Genomic DNA, 18,944 nt, shown 5'->3' with positions numbered 1-18,944 from the left:
TTATATAACCACATATATATAGTTTCTAAATGTGCTGATTCCTTAAGGAAGGAAAGAAATAATAAAAAATACATTTAGTAGTGTCCTATTACCTGCCATCATATAAACCTGTAGGCTATTCACATGTATATGCAGTGTTGCCTCGGAGTTTAAACACTGTTGATCTTAGCTTCTAAAAATGCAATCCTGGCATACAGGCTGGTTTCCTTCCAGGTGCCTTGTGTGGTCCTGTGAGGATCAAAGTCCTCAAAGGAATTTGTTTCCCACAGTTTTCCAGCAGTTTTTTATTTAAACTGTCTGTGTAGAATGGGCTGCTTACCCAGATGAGCTGTTCGTACCATCTTCGTCCTCTTTGTTTTTACAGCCTATATCTCAGGAATCCAGGTGAAAACAGCAGAATTCATCTAACTGCACATTTGCAGTGCTCGCTTACATGTCATTAATGGAGGTGAGATATAGACATCTCACTCTGGACAGAATGGTAACATTAAGTGATGATTGTTCTCTGGAAGTAGACATCTAAACAGACCATATGTGTTCTGTCCTAAAAATGCCTATTTCTCTCCATGGACTGTCTAAGATATAGATATGTGTATGTTATACATTGCAAGTGTATTTCTGTCTATGATCTGTGCAAGATTTTTGTATTATACAGATGATAACCTATATATAATAGTAGACAAAATTATGGGTGTATCTGTCCTAACCAACCACTCAGAAGAATTTACTGATGTAAATCCTTGACTTTGCTTTTCTGAGTTTCATTAAATGTTAAGTTAGCATTAGCACATTGAATCTTCAAGTTTGGCTGTTGGAGTAGGGTCTATTCCCAGCTGTGTCCCACTTCCCTTGACAGAGTGAAAAAGGAAATGAGTGACGAGAATTAAGTTTCACGAATGTGGTTGGATAAGCTCAGACTAGAAGATACAGAAAGGTTCCTTTTTTGTGCTAATAAACAGGAACTTGGTGCACAGGGTGAAGATTTAAACTCATCTACTGTTACAGCTTCTCCTAAACAGGTACTTTTACACTCCAGGTTCTTTAATTTTTTGAGATATTCTGGCTGGACCGTGTCTGTGTTTGTTTTCTAATGCGAGTTCTTTCCTGACAGTGATTCCTGTCAGCTGGAAGAGAATCCATGCCATGCCTTTCTCCATCTTTAAGACAGCTCGTGTGAATGATCTGTCAGGCTAGTCCAGTAGCGTTCATAGCCCAGCTGGGTCTAAATAACATTAGTTCAGCTCAGAAGCTTTTGAAAATACCAAGGATTTAATTTTTTTTTTTTTTTTCAATTAAATGTCTGTGTTATTTCTGGAGCTCTGTGGGTGCACTAGGTTACTGTTGCTAGTTGTAGCTTTGACTGAGCACTGCCTTAATTACCAAGGGATGTAGGAGTCCATAGAACAGCACTGGCAACAGGCTCCGGTTCCCCGAGGAGAAGAGAAGCTTTATAACCTCTGTGCTTGCAAGGTGTTCACATGAGTATAACACAGTGAGTCTGTATAGTCAGGTACTGTAGGATAGTTTTCTCTTAGTTTTGTCTGAAGTGAAGCAGCCTAAGCTGATAGAGGTGGGATTTATTTGTCAGGTTTGGGGTTTTTTTTCACATTGACATATCATTGGATTTGTTAGGAAAAGGTGTACCAGAGGTGAATCGTCTTTTGCTGTTTAAAGCATGCTTTTTCCTGATTTTTTTTTTTCCAGTTTTTGGTAGTAAAATAATCAAGAGACTCTGGAACAATATTTTTGGGGTTTTGTTTATTTTTTACATGCAGAATGGAGTTACAGTGATTCAATGATTGATGGAGTCATGCATTTGAAAACAAGGCATAATTGCCCAGTTTGTTTGGAAACAGCAGGACTCTATGGATTTGCTTCTTTATTTATGCTTTAATAAATAAGCTGTATTTCTGATAGTGGAAATCCTGCACACTGGTGTGATGGAGTTCATATTTCTTGTTTTATATTTTTCTTTTTTTATCTGCCTTTGTGCTTTGGTGTGCCTGTATTTTTCTGGCTGCCAAGAAATGACATATAAGCATGAAGGTAAGAAGTTACTGATTAGCTCATTTGGTTGCATTACAAGGAAGTTCATCTTGGATCATTTTCATCATTTTAGATTAATTTCTTGAAAACAAGATATTTAAATGTAAAGTGAAACTACTTTAGCAACAGAGAAATCAGATTATTTATATGTAAGTATATCTAATCAAAAGCATTAAAAATATTAGGGTATATTGAAAAATTTGCATATATTATGGTCCATGTGTCGTTATTGATTTATAACATTCTAAACTTTGATGTTTACTGAGCACCATACGTCAGCAGAAGCATTAATACTTTAGTTATAAAGACCTAACTCATAATTTTATTATAAAATTATGTGAAAACATCAATATAAATCCACATGAAAAATACTTGCTGTTAAATGCATGGCAGTCACCAGTGGAAATTAGAATTTAAATCAGAAATTTTCAGCAATTTATATGATTATTTTTTCAGTTGTGAATTTGTGATTTAGAAGTAACAAATGTACATATCAATATAAAAGATCCTTTAAATTGCTTATTAAAATGTTCCCATTTTAAAAAAAGTCTCAGTGAAACTTAAATGAAAACAGATCCAGTGAGTATTTTTTGTATTTGTATATACTTTTCAAAAACCATGGTGATTCAGCTTTTGAGCTATATGTGGAATCCCCCTGGGAGTTGGTGTATTTATTTGTGCCTTATTATTTATTACAGTGTTTATCAACAAACTTTGCATGAGTCAGATGTCTTCTTTTTTTTTTTTTTTTTTTTTTTTTTCTTCTTTTTTTTCTCTCTACAGCTGTTCCCTTATCACTTAATTTGTTCTGGTTTTGCTGTGAATCACTTCTTGTAGCTAGTTGCTTCAGATACTAGATGATCAACAGTAAAAAACAGCTATTTTTGTAGTTATGTCATGAGGCAATTCATACATGTGCAATTAATGTACAATGGTTAAATACCTTAACTCTGTTTCTATGGGAAGTATCTTCTCCACAAAATGATAAAAGTACAGCTTCTCTAAAGAGGAAGGAGTTGCTAAAATAAGTGGTTCACTTATAACTCCAAATATTGTAGGCAGTTTGTATAGCATTTAACAGTTTTTAACTTTTAACACTCCTTGAAGCATTGGGGTTTTTTACTGTGATGGGAAATACTGATTTTCTTGCTTAATTTTCTCACATCTAATAATCAAGTGATTTATTTATTAATACATGGAAATTATTTTTCCCTACTTTTGCTACTAGTGAAATCTTTAAATGCAGGCAATGTCTTTTGTCAAAATAATGGCATTGCTTTAAGTATCTTCTCAAACCTGTATGCATTTATTTAAAATCAATCCCTCTGTTGTTTTACTTCTGTTTTTTCACTCCTTGAAACAGTGTGCATGGGTGTGTGCATGCAGGGTTAAAGGAAGATACATACTTAAGCTGAGTTATCTACAAAAGCCACTGTAGTTTAAGGTATGGCAAAAAGCCCTGTAGGTATGATAAGCCTTGTTGTCGGTTTTGACTAAGCTGCTGCTGACCTTCATGGTACTGTATTCTCTGTGCCATATATATGATAATACACTGGAGTTTTGCTGTCCGTCTTTCAGAAGTCCCTTCTACCAGCCTTTTCAAAGTCAAGGCTTGACTGTTATTCACTTTGTCAGCCCTCAAGCCTATGCTTTATTTCAGGTTTTGGTTGAGCTTTGCTCAAGCGCATTTGTCATTTTTGAGGCCAAGCACCCTTGAAACAGGAGGCATGAGCAGGGTCGGCTGTTCTGCAGTCCTTGGAGTTGCTTGTCCTTGGCTAGGTTCCTCCAAAGCATGGGCTAAATGTTCTGTGCACTGTCCACAGATAAGCCGGTACGGACGGAAGAGCAGGATATAAAAGCATTGGCATAAGAGTCTGCACGCAGCTTTGTTTTGGCTTTACTCTCAGCGTCTTTGAGTACAAACTATCTGCACTGCAAAAAGGGGATGCAATTTTCCTGAAAGTCTCTTGGGTTTTGTTTACCTGCCATCATCACCTTTACCTCGGTATAGTGTACCTATTTTTATGAAACTGTATCTGCTCATCGGTTTGGAGTCGGAAGGTAGTTCTTGCTGATGAGCTGACCTGGCAACCCAAATTGTAAATTTGTCTTCCTTACAACTTGGAGGTAGCGCCATTTCTTTAGCCTATTTTCGACTCCTGATATAATACTTGGAGTGTTACTGTAGATGATTGTAGGCCGCAACCTGTGTTCAGTGGGGCAGAAGTGCTGGATGGGACATCTCCCAAGGACTAATTACACCTCAGTTTTTGTGGTAAACCTTTATACTTATGAGAGAGGGGTCTGAAATATTTGTGATTTGAATGTAGGAAACCATATTAACTTTCTGGATAAGTCTTTATATTTCTAGAGTAGAGCTTAAACCTGTTCCCCATGTCCTTTGTTTTGTTAAGTAGGACAGTAAGGTGAAGAAACTGGTGCAGCATGTAAACGCTGGAGAAAAGGATTAAATTATCCCAAGGAAGTGTTTATCTTAAGCATCTTAGACGTAGCTCTGCCTGGTGAAAGGGTCACATGGTTCCTAAACAACTGAGGGAAGAGTAGTGTGTCTTTACAGGATTTTAGTACTATAACTGTGGCCCTTTTCTTTTCTTGTGAAGACGCTAAATAGTGGTCTAGTAGCTTGCAAAAGGAAGGTTGCTTCTAAAGACTGTTCAGAAGCTCGTCGCCTTCTGTGCTGCATCATATTTATCTGCATGCATATGGATAAGCACAGTCTATTTGGAAAAGATGTGGCTTTTTAGGGTTGGGGTTTTTTATGAGTGCATAACATCCTTTCAGGAGGTTTTAGTAGAACCAGTTAATTTAAAAATGCAGTCTGAATGAAATCTTTAAATTATTATTTGAAGGGCTCATCTTAAGTGAAGCAATTAAGTGGTTCAGAACAGGTCCTTGAACCTGTCTTCAGTAGTAGGAGTGGAATTATCCATACTGTGAAACAATTATGAGTGGTTTAGCCTGAGTGATGAAACTGTGACCTGGTGAACCATGGTAACCAGGGCTGCAAACTGTATATGGAGTGCACGGTGTAATGCATGCAAGCACCAAGTCACACCTATGAGCTTGGTGTATATGATACCACTTAAATCAAGACGAGTATTTTGGCTGTTGATGGGAGCTGTGCTGAGCCAAAAGAATATATTAATCATTATGGGGCTTTGTAAGAAAGTGAAGACAGGACTTTGTAGACATACTGGAAGAATGTATAAAGTTAGATAAGTCTAGAAGACTGCAGGGAAAGGTAAATATTTGGAATTCATCATGAGATATGGTATTATAGATAAAATAAAACCTTTCAATATCTTCGATAAAATTGATAGCTCACAGTTCTGCTCGCATAGCCAGTTTGGCTTTGCTGAGATGTAGGATGTCTCATGTTCTGAGTTAATAACAAGTGATAATTTTTTTCATCCTTTAGGCTTTTTTAATGAACAGGGCTATTATCTTCTCACATACAACCTGTGGTTTATATTTTTTTTAAAAAAAACAAAACAAAACCAACACCACAAAACACAAACCATGAGATCAAGTTCTGTGATTCAGCTTCAAACAGTAGCAAAAAAATATAGAGATGGATAAACAGATTTTTCTTTGTCTTCTTACAGCCACCTCTCTCCACTAGTCTCCCTGTCTAGGATGCTTCATAAACTGACACCATTTTCCCAGCAACACCCCTTTTTTTTTTTTTTTTTCCCTTTCCTTTTCTTATTTTGCTTCTCTGAATTCGTGTTGGATTATTAGAACACTTGTATAGTATAAAAGTTAGGCTTTATATTGATTAATAACAGTAAACTTTTATTATTTTTGTTTTAGAAGGGAAAATACTTGAAAAACTTTTTCTAGTTAAATGTTTAAGAATTATTTTTTTTTAACAGCAGAATTTTCTATGAAATTTGCTGCTTTCTGAGCAGCAGTTAGGAAACTGATGGAAAGGGGGCTCTTAAAATGGTGAAAGAGTTATTGCAGTTGTGATGTTTTATATAAACCACCACATTTTTCACAATTAATATTGTATTATTCACTCCCATTGGCTACTCATTGTGTAAAATTTTTAGAATCTGCATTGAAATGCTGGTTTTCCCTAAACATAGGGGTTTTTTTGTTAGTCATAATATTGGAGCAAACTTTTGAAAAAATTGAGAACGATGGCATTAAAAAAAAAAAAAAGGGAGAGCAGCGATTTATACTTGTAAGTAGGATTTTGCAAAACAGACATTATAATTTTTTTTTTCTCTTTTTTAAAAACTACTATGAATGATAAAATTTGTTCACATTGTTCTTCAGTATATTTTTGGCCTTTCGGTTCCACATCTTATGTTGCATTGTACTGGGTTACTTCCTTGTAGATAGATATTGCATTCCTCTGCTGTGGACCTTGTAAGATTTGTATGATTTTAGTAATTAGCTTTTCTACTTTTGCTAAAGCATTATTCTATTGGCAATTACCCAGTGCTATGTGCAGTTCAGTTCTTGGAGGTTCTTACACAAGTGATGTTGAAAAAGTAGCTCATTTAATCAGAGAACAAGGTTTACAATGAAACCTTTTTTTTTTTTTTTTTCTTCATAAGTACTAAAATGGTCAGAGAAGACCTTGGCTACTGCTTCCTAGGTCACTTGGGTCTTCCAACTGTTTTGCTAGTAACTAAGAAAAACTACCTTTTCAGAGGCATGTTGTGGAGACATTTTTTGGATTTGATGAAGAATCTGTTGATTCAGAAACGTCATCTGTAACTTCATATAACACAGATAAAACAGACAGGACACCAGCAACACCAGAAGAAGATTTGGAAGATGTAAGTAGTAGCTCATTTGTTCTTAAATTCTATAAAAATTGACATGGAGTATAAATGCAAACATTTTTTTTCAGGTATTCTGCCACAGGAACTGTGAAAGATTTGGCAGAGAATTGCTTTGGTTTGTTTCAAGTCCAGTACACATCCACAGTCATTGCAATAGAATTCATAAGATAATATTCTGCCTGACAGATTTGGCAGATACTGGGCTGTAAAATCAAGTAGTTTTTCTCAAACTCTTTCTTGTTAGTCAAAAGAAAATGAAGAAAATGAATAGGCACGTTGCTTTGCCAAAAGTCAGTAGCTGCTAGACAATAGTTTGCCTTTTAGCCCTATAATTTATTTGATTGTTTTGATACAACCAGGATTTTCTTCCGGTACTTAGGATACTGAGAGAGGCTTTTGCAATTCATTAAGGCTTAAATGATCATAGGTAGTAAATACCCACTGACACGTTTTGTCTCAGCTCTGTGATATACAGTGCAGCTGGCCTATTTTAAAAGATTGCAGGGCTGAGGACAAAGCATGAATTAGATGCTCTTTTTCATCTGTCTTTCCTCTTCACTAACTTGTGTGTAATACTTCTCAGTCACAAGAAGCTTCCTGTTTTTCTAGGTTTAATATCTAATAATGTTGTAATCTCTTTTCCTTGGAGCTCAAGTTCCTGGAGCAAAAATTAATTAAAGGGAAGGACATTTCTTGCCCTCAGCGTTATAGGAAAGACCTTGAAAGTGTTGATGTCAGCTGCTCAAAATTAAAATAAAATTAAGACATTAAAAATACTTGTCTTGGTTTGAAAAGACAGGTGTCTGTGGAGGAAGGCAGGAGCCTCCCTTGAAATGGAGAGTGCAACCCCCTTCCCTCCAAACTATTATAATTTTGAAATTAACGGGCCTTCAGGCAAAGATATGGGGAATAGGAATAACAGTTCTTTACTAATATATATATATATGTAACACAAGGCAGGAAAAAACAAACAACCCACTGGTTTACACTGACAGAGTCAGGAATACAACCTGACACCCTGTTAGGGTGGCAGTAGCAGTCCGATAAGATGCTGGCTGCAGTCCTCCTGAAGTGATGGGTGTAGTTCTGTGGAAGCAGCAATCAGGTAAAAGAGTCTGGTCTTCCTCCGAAGGTCCAGTGGTCGGCAGGTAGCTCTTGTCCTCTGGAACTCCAGTGGGGGGAAAAGCTCCTCTGGGAATCCAGTGGAAGAAAGGCGGCTAGGGTGTTCAAAATCTCCGTTTTTATTTGGCATGGACTGCTTGGCTCCTTCCCCCCCCTCCCCGGGCGGAGCATCTCACAATGGGATGAGGAGTCGTGAGGCAGTTCCCTGATAGGCCATTAACAGGAGATAGCCCAGGAGCGAGTTACCGATGGGTCAGGCGATAAGGCATTGTTGTGCCCAGTAACAGGAGATAGTCCAGAGGGGGGAGGCAGGGAGCACCGCCCCACCTGGTCTCAGCAGCTCCTGAAGATGGTAATAGAATATTTTTTTTTTCCTTTTGGCACATTTTACACTGTAACCCAGGACAATACTTCATGTAAAAAACCCAAAACCAACAAAAAAACCCACAAAACAAACAAACAAAAAAATCTTATGGCTTTTGAAATACAACTTCTGCATTAGTGTGCTTGTGCTGGTGAAATGTTTTACCCTGACATAGTATAGGCGAAGAGTAAGGGCATGATAGACTGCGTGACAAATGGAACAAAACCATTCTGAAGACCCTGTGGCAGTGAAGTTGCTGAAGACAGTGGTTCATAGAAGTGTTCCCTCTCATCCTTCCCCAGTCAATTTCTTCCTATTTCTATGCATTACTGCCTTATATAGTAATTTATACTGTCCTGAAATTGTGCAGTCAAAACAATTACTGATCTCTGCATTTGTGCATCATCCTCAAATCATCCTTCCTTCTATTCCCACTTGTTTTGGTTGTTTTAAACCTTTATTAAACTTTGAGACTCAATATGATTTGTATTGCTTGTTATGTTTGTTAGTCTGTCTATATAAACAAACCATTATCGTACATATTTATCTTTACATGCACAAACCCACTTTTTTTTTCCCCTCTTCATTAAGAGCACGCCTAAAGAAGAAGCTGAGCTAAGGTTCTGCCAGCTAACAAGAGAGTATCAAGCTTTGCAAAGGGCGTATGCATTGCTTCAAGAACAAGTTGGTGGAACCCTGGATGCAGAGAGAGAAGCAAGGGTAATTTTTTAATCGATTTTTTTTTTTTTTTTTAAACTCTGAAGTCATTGAAAAGGCTGAAAAAACTTGGAATAGCAGGAGATATCTTTGCAGGTCAATGAAAGCCAAAGCACAATGTTTTTGAGGATCAGAGGATATTATCAGTAAGGTGACAATTTAGATTCATCTGGTGCAGTCAGAACAAAGATATCATTATACTTTATTCTTGCATGCATAATATGTAAAATAGTTCAGTAGTAAGATAGTGTTATTGAGAATGATATCCCAATTAAACCTGCAATTTGAATAGTGACATTCTGGATTTAAAATGAGTCGACGAATAGGTTGTTATAAGTACTTAGGTGCTTTTATCATATGAGTATATTAAAAATCTGACCCAAATCTGGCAAATTTTTTCTTCAAGTGTTTTGTTGAATATCTGAAATCATAAGTTGTTTTAAATGTCATTTTGAAATTATTCTTCCACTAAGAAGCACGTAGCTAACTATTGTTCCTATGAAGTCAGCATGTGTGATGGTGTACTCTTGTGATGGTGTAAATGGGGTTTTGCCCTTACAGCAGTCTCTGTACTATAGGTATTTGAAGTGTGAGAGATTATGTATTCAATTTATTCAATTTTTATTTACCCTTCTTTCACCACTGTGTTTAACCATTTAGAGAGATGAAGTCAGCGAAAGTCATGCTAACATTTCCATTCTGTTTTTCCCAAACTGGGGAGGAGAAAAATCACTTCATAATGATTTGATGAGCTCTGACTCAGTCCCCAGATCCATTCACTGAACAACAATGGCATCAAAAAACAGCTGAGTTAACTAGAGGCAAAATTTCTTCTACTTTATACCAACTCCCTGCAGATTGGGGCATGTCTAGAAATGTAGCATATTTACAAGACAGCCTCTACTTGAATGACTGTTGTCATCAATGACCAAATGTAACATCCAAATGGTCAAGCAATAGCCATAGGGCAGGAAACTTCGTCATCTTCACCTCATGTTCTTTGTTCTGCATCAAGTACAGCTTGAATCTGTAGATAACTGACTACTGAGAGAGCTGACTGATATTGTGTGGCTACTCTCTGACTTTGAAGGGTCATGGCAATTGCAGGAGGTTCCTGAGGACTGTAAGAAAGCAAATGTCATTCTTGTCTACAAGAAAGGCAAGAAGGAGGATCTGGGGAACTGAAGGCCGGTTGTTCTCACCTCAGTCTCTAGGAAAGGGATGGAGGAAAGAATCATGGAAACTGTTTTCAAATGTCTGAAAGACAAGAAGGTGACTGGGAGTGATCAGCATGATAACCAGCTTGAGAGCCTTCTATTATGAGATGACTAGCTTGACAGATGAGCTGAGAGCAGTTGATGTTGTTATATCTTGACTTTAGTAATTATTTTGACACTCTCCATGAGATTCTCATAGTCAAACTGATAAAGTACAGACTAGACAAGTGGACAGTGATGTGGACTGAAAATTGGCTGAAATAGCTTAAAGGGTGATCAGTGGCAGGAAGTTCAGCTGGAGGTATGCCACCAGTGATGTACAGCAGGGGTTGATACTGGGTCCAGTACTATTTAACCTCTTCCTTAATGACCTGGGTGATCAAACAGAGTGCAGCTGCAGCAAGTTTGCAGATGAGATGAAACTAAGAGCGAGTGATTGATACATGAGGTGGTTGTGCTGCCATTCAGAAGGACCATTTGACTGCCTGAAGAAATGCTTTAGAGGAATCTCATTAAATTCAACAAAGGGAAAGAAAAGTCCTGTATATGGGGAAGAATAACTTCATACACCAGTACAGACTTGGGGCTGTCTTGCTGGCAAGCAGTTTTGCACAAAAGGACGTGGGGGTTCCTGGTGGACACCACGTTGAACATGAGTCAGCACTGTGCCTTTGCAGCAAAGGCGGCCGACAGCCTCCTGGGCTGTATTAGGAAAAAAGTCCCCAGCATACCAATGGAGGTGATCTTTCCTCTCTACTCAGCATTGATGAGGCCACATCTGGTGTGTTGGGTCCATCTCTGGGCTCCCCCAGTACAAGAAAAACATAGACATATTGGACAGAGTCCAGAGAAGGGCCATGAAGATGATTAAAGGCTTGGACAACCTGATACACAAGGAGAGACTGGGAGAGCTGGGGCCGTTCAACCTGGATAAGAGAAGGCTCAGAGGTATCATCAATTTGTGTAAATACCTGATGGAGGGAATAACGAAGATGGAACCAGACTCTTCTCAGCAGACCCAGTGAAAGGACAAGATGCCACAGGCACAAACTCAAATACAAGAAACCATTTAAACTCGTTTCTTCCTCTGAGGGTAGTCAAACACTGAAACAGGTTTCCCAGAGAATCTGTGGAGTCTTCATCCCTGGAGATATTCAGAACACCACTGGACAAGGTCTTGAACAACCTGCTCTAGGTGTCCATGTGCTTTGAGCACAGGAGTTGGACAGGTGATCGCTTCCGACCTCAATGAAATTGTGATGCTAAAAAGTGTTTAAGCATTAAAATAATCCTAATCTATTCCTGTCCTGTTCTACATCACCTACCCCGCCCCCCCCCAAAAAAAAAGGCGCCAAACACCCAACCCTGGACTCCAAAAATGGACAAACATGTTAAACATTGTGAATTATTACTGCCTTGCTACATGTAGCCTTGATTGTATTGTGCAACTGCAACATGTTGCTAATAATGCAGAAAGACAAAGATTTTAATGTGATTTAAAAATTAGTGGTGGGAACGAACTCAATTATATCCCAAAATGTATGAGCTATCACTAGCTTAATGATTCCACTGCTTAGAACAATTAATAAAATTTTCACAAAATTCTATATTGCTAGATTGCTGATGGTTGTTAGGCGTACATGTGCACTATTTCATCTACATCATTTTCTCTGTCAAGCATTTTAAAATTCACTTACTGAATATTCTCAGGTATAAAAACAGTATGCTTGTGGGAATAGAATTTCTGTGTGTTTCAGACATTTGTGAAAAGCAAAGCTTTTCAGATAAAAGTTACAGAAGAATGTAGACTGCTTGATATTATCTGGAGTTATTTACAGCTAAAAATATTAGTCTGTTATCCCCAGAGCCAGTATTTAGAAGATTCAGGATTTACTTTAAAATATGTTTCATTTGGGTTTTTTTTCAAAGTTTCTTTGAAGTGGCTCTTAACCAGCCTTAACTTTTCTTTTTTTTTTTTTTCCTGCGAAACACAGTTCTTACAATAGTAGAATTATTGCTTTATGGCTTTATTTGTTGAAGTTCTCAGCATCTTACAAAAGCCTAATCACATTTGACAGTCTCTTTTTAACTAGAGCACTTAGCCAAGGAAAGCAATAAGGACTTTGGAGATCACTTCTCAAGCTAGAATTGGGGTGGGGGACATAATTACATCTACTGTTAAAGTAAGATTTCAGAGGCACTTATGTATTTGACAGTTATGAGAAACGATTATATATTTCCTTTGCCTTCATGGGAAGGGAGACCCTGGTATGAATGTTTTTGTAATAGCTTTAAAATATTTTATTTTGCAGGCATTGACAATCTGTCCCTTTAGTATGCTTTGGAAATGTTGCTTGTTCTTTTTGATGGTACTTCGGTCCCTTTTGTGACATCCATGCAAATCCATCTTTTGAGAGAGTCAGAAGGTAGCTTTTTGCATCGTTAGTTTTGTAGGGCCCAATGTTCTGGTGGGATGAACATTTCCTATTACTTTTAGATGAGGCTTAAGGTAAATAACAAGGACCCAAAGATGCAGAAGGAAATCGCTATGGGAATTTTAGAACTGTTTGGGTGAAAGAGTACCTGAAGTAACGTGGGAAAAGTACTTGCAGTAGCTCAAGGAGCCTCAGTGACTGGAGGTCTCTGGAGATATCCTTTGGTTTACATCCTTTTTATTTAGTAGCTTCTATGATCCAGTCCCTACTAGGGCATCACTGGACTCAAGGGGTAATACCTACTATAATGTAATAGTGTAATAATCATGTAGAATGAGGAAAATTGACTGGTGTATGCTGTTCATGGGATAAATAAATTATTTTGGGTCAATTTATTTTCTTTACCTATAGGCATTTTTAAGTCCTTATTAAAATTCTTTCACTCTTGCTCTGTTTTCCCCAATTGCCTTGAATTACTAAAGCTTATGAATAGCTTCTTAGAGCTCTTTTAGTTCCTTTTTTTCTTTCCTCTGGGAAGAGCATTGCCACTGCATATGTGGTGATAACATCTTTTTAGGCTGGGAAGGAAAAATGCTGATAAACTGATGGCTTTAAATATTTTGTAACATAAATACAAAAGCAGTTATTTTAATGAAAAAGATTAAAAGCTGACTGGACAGCCCACTAAGTGGGTAGAAAGTATCTTTACTTTGATTCTGTGTGTAATTAAATCTATGTGTCCACCTGGATGTGCAAGCATATACAAAAATTTTTTAATACTTTTTTTTTTCCCCAGACTCGGGAACAACTGCAAGCTGATCTTCTCAGGTGTCAGGCAAAAATTGAGGATCTGGAGAAAGCTCTAATCGAGAAGGGACAGGTAAAAGGCTCTCTTAATGTCCTCTACCACATCATTTTCTCGCTTGCATGCAGTGGTGCCCTTGCCATCTTCATTGCTTGCTGGTGTGTTAGTGTGACTGATGCAGCTTAACTGCTACTCCACCCGTAGATTACTTAAAGGAAAGTATTATATAGGCTAAGAAAATGCCGTTAAAGATTAATTTTCTACCACATAACACACTAAAGCATAATATTGAAATAATCGTGTGTATATGCTTTGTAAATTCTGGTCCCATTGTCATTTGGTGAAGGCTTTTGTCCTTTTTTCCATTTTGTTTATATTTGCTATAAATTCCAATAAAATAAATATTCTGTATTTGTACTGGAGAATATTTTTGGTGTGTAGCATAGAAAAATTCAAATACCAAATCACTTCCATGCATGCTTCAGCTAGAGAAATGAACCGCTTGGTGTGTCTGGTTACTGGAAGGCGCTTACAGTGTTACTTTTCTGGGCTTAAATTCTTGGAGGACCCGACTGGTTTCAAATTCCCATACCATCACACAGAGTAAAATTAGGCCTTATGCTTCAGTTTACCTTGTAAATACTTGAAGAAGTGGCTCCTGATGCATATTCAATAATATCGAAGATCTTCAGGAAGGCTAATTAGAGTTATGAGGGTGCATTTAAAAGATGTGCAGTTGCATAACTTCTAGAATGCACTGAGAAAATTGGGGAGATGTTATTTTACACTTTAGTGTTTGAAATAACAATTTTAAGATTGCAGGTAGCACATGGTAATAAGATATAGCTATCCATATGCATTTCAAAGACTAATGATCCTGTAGCATTGAATAAAAACAACCTATGAATAATACCAACTTAATGATATTACTTTTATGGTTTATTCTTTGTAAGAAAAAATTTCTTTAAGGTTATGTATAAATACAAAGTTTTTGGGACCATATTCAAATCAAGGATAAAAACTATTTGTGTTAGCTTCCACACAAACTGCATTCTGCTTAGTAAATTCCATGTAAATAAAATATTACTAAAAATAAAGCATACGTTATCAATCTAAAAATGATGGCTCACTGAGCTTTTGGAAGAATAAATGGAACTGAAGACCTCTCAAGAATCTACTGCTGACATTTTAGTGTGTTGATGGAGGTATTGTGGACAAATTTCTGTGTAATTGAAAACATTAACAAAATAGTTGTCTGTTATGGTGTAAATTGTAAGTACTGTGTATGTAAATAAGTGAAGAGAGGTGCACATGTAAGAAATTCTGTGACTTTTGCTTCCAGAATGGTATGTCAAAAAGGTATGCCTGGAAATTAGAATTTAATTAGTTCTTATTTTGAGATACACAAACACATTTTCAACCTTGTATCTTAGTAACTCTGAGAAGGCCAACAGGGATGTGACAAGGAGCAAGATGATATTGTCTCTAGTGGGCTAGTTTGTACGCTGAGCACTAGCTTTCCACAGAAGTGGTCACGGTGTCTCCTTGGGAGCTCTAGCCCCTGCTCGGTTCTCCTGACCTGTTAGTGTTTACATTCAACAAAATAAATGGTTGTGATGATAAACTGATGACTTTGTGCACTATGTGATTTTTTTTATTATTATTATTATTACTTTGTCGCTTAGATTGTCATGGTGGTGATGATGATTTAATAATACTTGTGAAATGTTCGTTCAGGGTACCAGTCCCTAAAGTGATTTTGAAAAAGGAAACAATGAATCAGAAGATCCTAGTGTATTATCCCAGGAATTTTTAGTCTTATTTTACAGCTTTAGGAAACAGAAGCAGCAAAGACCTTCACAGTTTTCCTAAAGTCAAATTCAAAGCAGGAGATTAGAATCTTATTGTTAAAAAATTATTTGAAGCTTGGCTTATAACAATTTGTGTGTAATTTCAGAGTAAGTGTCAATGGCTCCTGTTAATCTTTCATCAGCTTAATCTGTCAGAATTCCCCTAGATATAAAATAAGACAGATAATCCGTTTCTGCATGCATAAGAAACTTTATATTAAGGGAATATATTCTTGTAAAAAATCAATAGTGGTAAATAATAATCTCAAAATACTGGAGTATGTAATGTGCCATGTGCAAATTTTTTTTGAATGCTCAGCTGTCTGTCATTTGGTATGCATATAAATACTATTCCACTGAAGTTAAGGTTTTCTCAGAAAGTTGAGTTGAACTTCATCAAGACAGACACAAAAGTTAATTATCAATAGGCCAAATTAATCTCTTTTTTTCTAGTTGTGTGAACTGGAGTAGTTGAACATGCAGGTCTGATGTGACTGTTGAACCTGCCTTTCACCATATGCATGCATTGGGATATCCACCCTACGTCTATGTGTGCAACTCTTTGTCCTTGGCCTTACTTAAAGGGTAGTTAAATGTTAAACTAGACTTTGGATTTTATTTTCAACATTTCTTTCATTTGTTTCAAAAATCCTTGACAAATGTCATGCCTTCTCAGTACTCATTTTCATATATTATTTTTAGTATGACACTCGTAACATCATAACCCTGAAGAGCTTGTTTACTGCATAAAAGTAAAAATGCACTTGCACATTGTGATATATGAGTGGGAAAAGGAGAAAGAACAGTAAAATATGAAACTGTAGTGGACAGTAGGTAGAAAAACTAACTTTAAACTTTTTTTTTCATTACTGATTGGAGTAAATTTGTATCATAATGATTTAAATTTATTTGGTTGACATTTCAAGGCTGGGTAATGTGCTGGGATATTCAGATTTCATTATTTTCCCGTGTAGCATCAATGTGCAAATATTTTGCTGACAGGGAGAGTATCAGCCTTAATACTTCGATAAAGACATTTAGATTTTAAATAAATTGTCCTTTTTACCTAGAAAAAAAATTGATCTAGAGTTACTATAGCAAGTGTTGGATGTTGTTTTATTAAACTTACTAGAGCAGTATGAGCTAGGTGATGTAAATACTTTTCTCTACAGGGAGAACAGAGTGAATTTGGCCACTATAATCCATTAAATCTGAATGTCCAGCTATGGCTGGCAGGGAGTTTTTTTAGTTTGGATCTTTAAAGGGATATTTGATGAAGTCATTAGAAGCCATGGAAAAACCTAAAAGGAAAGATCAGCTTTGGAACAAGTGATCAAATGGAAATACAGTTTTCAAATGGAGTATAGAATATCCTGTATCACTTCCCTTCCTACATAGCTTTAAATTCCTTATCACAAACACTGTGTATTAGCCTGATTCTCATACTTTTAGCAGAGGGCAATTAAGTGCATGCCACTGAAGCTTACTTTCAGTAATTTGGGGTAATTAAATGTTTTTCTTCCCTTTCTCCACTGGAGTTTGCATTACACCAGTCAAAATTTTGCAAGAAAGTTCCCAACTCTTTGCAATGGAAAGAAAGTTTTGAGTTAAGCTGAGTAAATAAATGTTTTTAAAATGACATTAAAAAAAATCCTATAGCTGCATTCACCCACAATTGTTATATCTAAAGATTTTAAAGTATATGCTTAGCTGGAACATAGTAGGAAACAAGAGACTCAGCTTCAGGGAAAGAAAGGAACTTTTATTTTCTCTATGGTTTAAAATGCTATTTATCCTTGAAATATTTATGATAGCTTTATTTTTTGATGTGTGACTATATATTTATGCTTGAATGTACAATGATGTCTGAAGTCTAATTATTGTGTTCATTAATTTCTCTTGTTTAACAAAATATATATAATTTTAATCTTTTTAATCCTTTTCCTCATAGGATTCAAAATGGGTAGAAGAAAAGCAGCTGTTAATCAGAACAAATCAGGAGTTGCTAGAGAAGGTACGTGTTCAGAATCTGCAAATATTTTCACAACCTTTATTGTAAAAGCAATGGTAAAAGGAAATTAATGTACCAAATACTGGAACATCAACATGAAAATTGCTTACTTTATTTCTCTCCAGAAACAGAAATTCAGATAAAAGTCTCTGCTTAAAGAACCAATATGCTTTTGGACTCTTTGGGAATGGAAGCTGCTCTTTATTGTGGAATTACATGTTGCATAGCCAACAGTAGAATCCAAGCTGGCTGTTTCTATTGTCCAACAAAATACAATCTAAAATATTAAGCATAATGTGAAATCTTGTATTTTGCTAAACAGTTACACAAAGATTATTATTGTCCTGATCACTAATAAAATTGCCTGCTCCCTTCAGCCTTCCATTTTTTTAGAGTTTTTCCACACATTAAGTAGTACTAATTGATTTAAGAGTATTGTATCATTTACTGTCTGAGATAATCAGAGCTGGGCATCGTCATTGTTCTTCATTGATATTGGTGGGAAAGTCTGTACTCAGGAAGTCAAAGAATTACTTTTGTTAATTAGTAGCTCAGTATTAATGTAATAGGAGTAAGATAACCAAAGAAAAATTCATGACTAAAAGTAGCTACAACTGGACTTAATTTATTTGGATACTTACATGGGTATTATAAGCATTATAGCACATTATGCCAGATGCTACACTTCTATTTAGTTTCATACAAATAAGAAGATCACCCAGTTAAGCTAGACAGTAGACCAAAGCTAATAGTTGGCATAGTGAATAGTCAGTTTTGAATTTCTATTTTGTCATTGTCAGGGCCCCAAAGCAAAAAGCTGGAAAATTAAGAAGTAGGCATTAAAACCCCTCCATTTATTGTATTTCATATACTGTAGAGGGGAGATGTCTAGTTATGCAAAGTCAATGACAACATTCTACCCAAATGTTAATGTTATCCAGTTTCATTCGCTTGATTTTAAAAGAAAGCTTGTATTGCTTAACTTATTTAGACATAATATTCATACCACTTTTCATACTAGTTCTGAATTACTGTTCTAAGAAAACATTGACCATTTTCTGCTGGCAGTTCTCACAAATACTTTCTGATGTGATGTTCCTTCTTTATCTCCAAGACACATCCCAACATCTAATGAGAAACTGAAATAATTAACAGTTTTGTATAAACCCCTGGCTGTAAGTCTGTACAGTATCTTTTCCGCTGCTTACAGGGTGTTATGATGTTATGTTTGTCTCATAGATTTACAGAATGGAACAGGAAGAGCATCAGCTGAAGAATGAGATGCAAGATGCAAAAGACCAGAATGAGCTGTTAGAATTCAGAGTGCTAGAGCTTGAAGTAAGAGATTCTCTCTGTTGCAAACTCTCAAATGGAGCAGAAATTATGTTTGAACCCAAGCTGAAATTCCTGTAAAGATTACTGATGTCTGGTGCATGTTTAAGGGAAATCACTTAGGTATCTATTTTTTAAATGTTGTATATTGGGATAATGAAGTTGATACCACTGCCTTAATGTGTTTTGGAGAGAGTGCTCACTAATGTTTATAAAGATGTAATA

At 36.4% G+C, this 18,944-nt stretch overlaps 2 protein-coding genes across 2 annotated transcripts in view; both read left to right on the top strand.

Annotated features, from left to right (window-relative positions):
• Positions 1-18,944, top strand: part of JAKMIP1 (janus kinase and microtubule interacting protein 1) — a 98,156-nt gene that overhangs the window by 43,090 nt on the left and 36,122 nt on the right. The window contains exons 9-13 of the mRNA XM_086464664.1: positions 6,732-6,860; positions 8,944-9,072; positions 13,518-13,601; positions 17,328-17,390; positions 18,627-18,725. Coding sequence (XP_086320790.1) covers positions 6,732-6,860; positions 8,944-9,072; positions 13,518-13,601; positions 17,328-17,390; positions 18,627-18,725 — 504 coding nt within the window. The remainder of the gene's footprint in view (positions 1-6,731; positions 6,861-8,943; positions 9,073-13,517; positions 13,602-17,327; positions 17,391-18,626; positions 18,726-18,944) is intronic.
• Positions 1,917-6,726, top strand: LOC147415685 (uncharacterized; the record flags this gene model as incomplete). Its single annotated transcript, XM_086464344.1, has 2 exons — positions 1,917-2,073; positions 6,653-6,726. Coding segments are annotated over exons 1-2 (207 nt in total), but the record flags the coding sequence as incomplete, so codon positions are not given.

The sequence above is a fragment of the Leptosomus discolor genome, chromosome 4 (genome assembly GCF_034619465.1).
Source record: "Leptosomus discolor isolate bLepDis1 chromosome 4, bLepDis1.hap2, whole genome shotgun sequence".
Taxonomy (NCBI): domain Eukaryota; kingdom Metazoa; phylum Chordata; class Aves; order Leptosomiformes; family Leptosomidae; genus Leptosomus; species Leptosomus discolor.
This window is presented reverse-complemented; position numbering and strand designations above follow the sequence as displayed.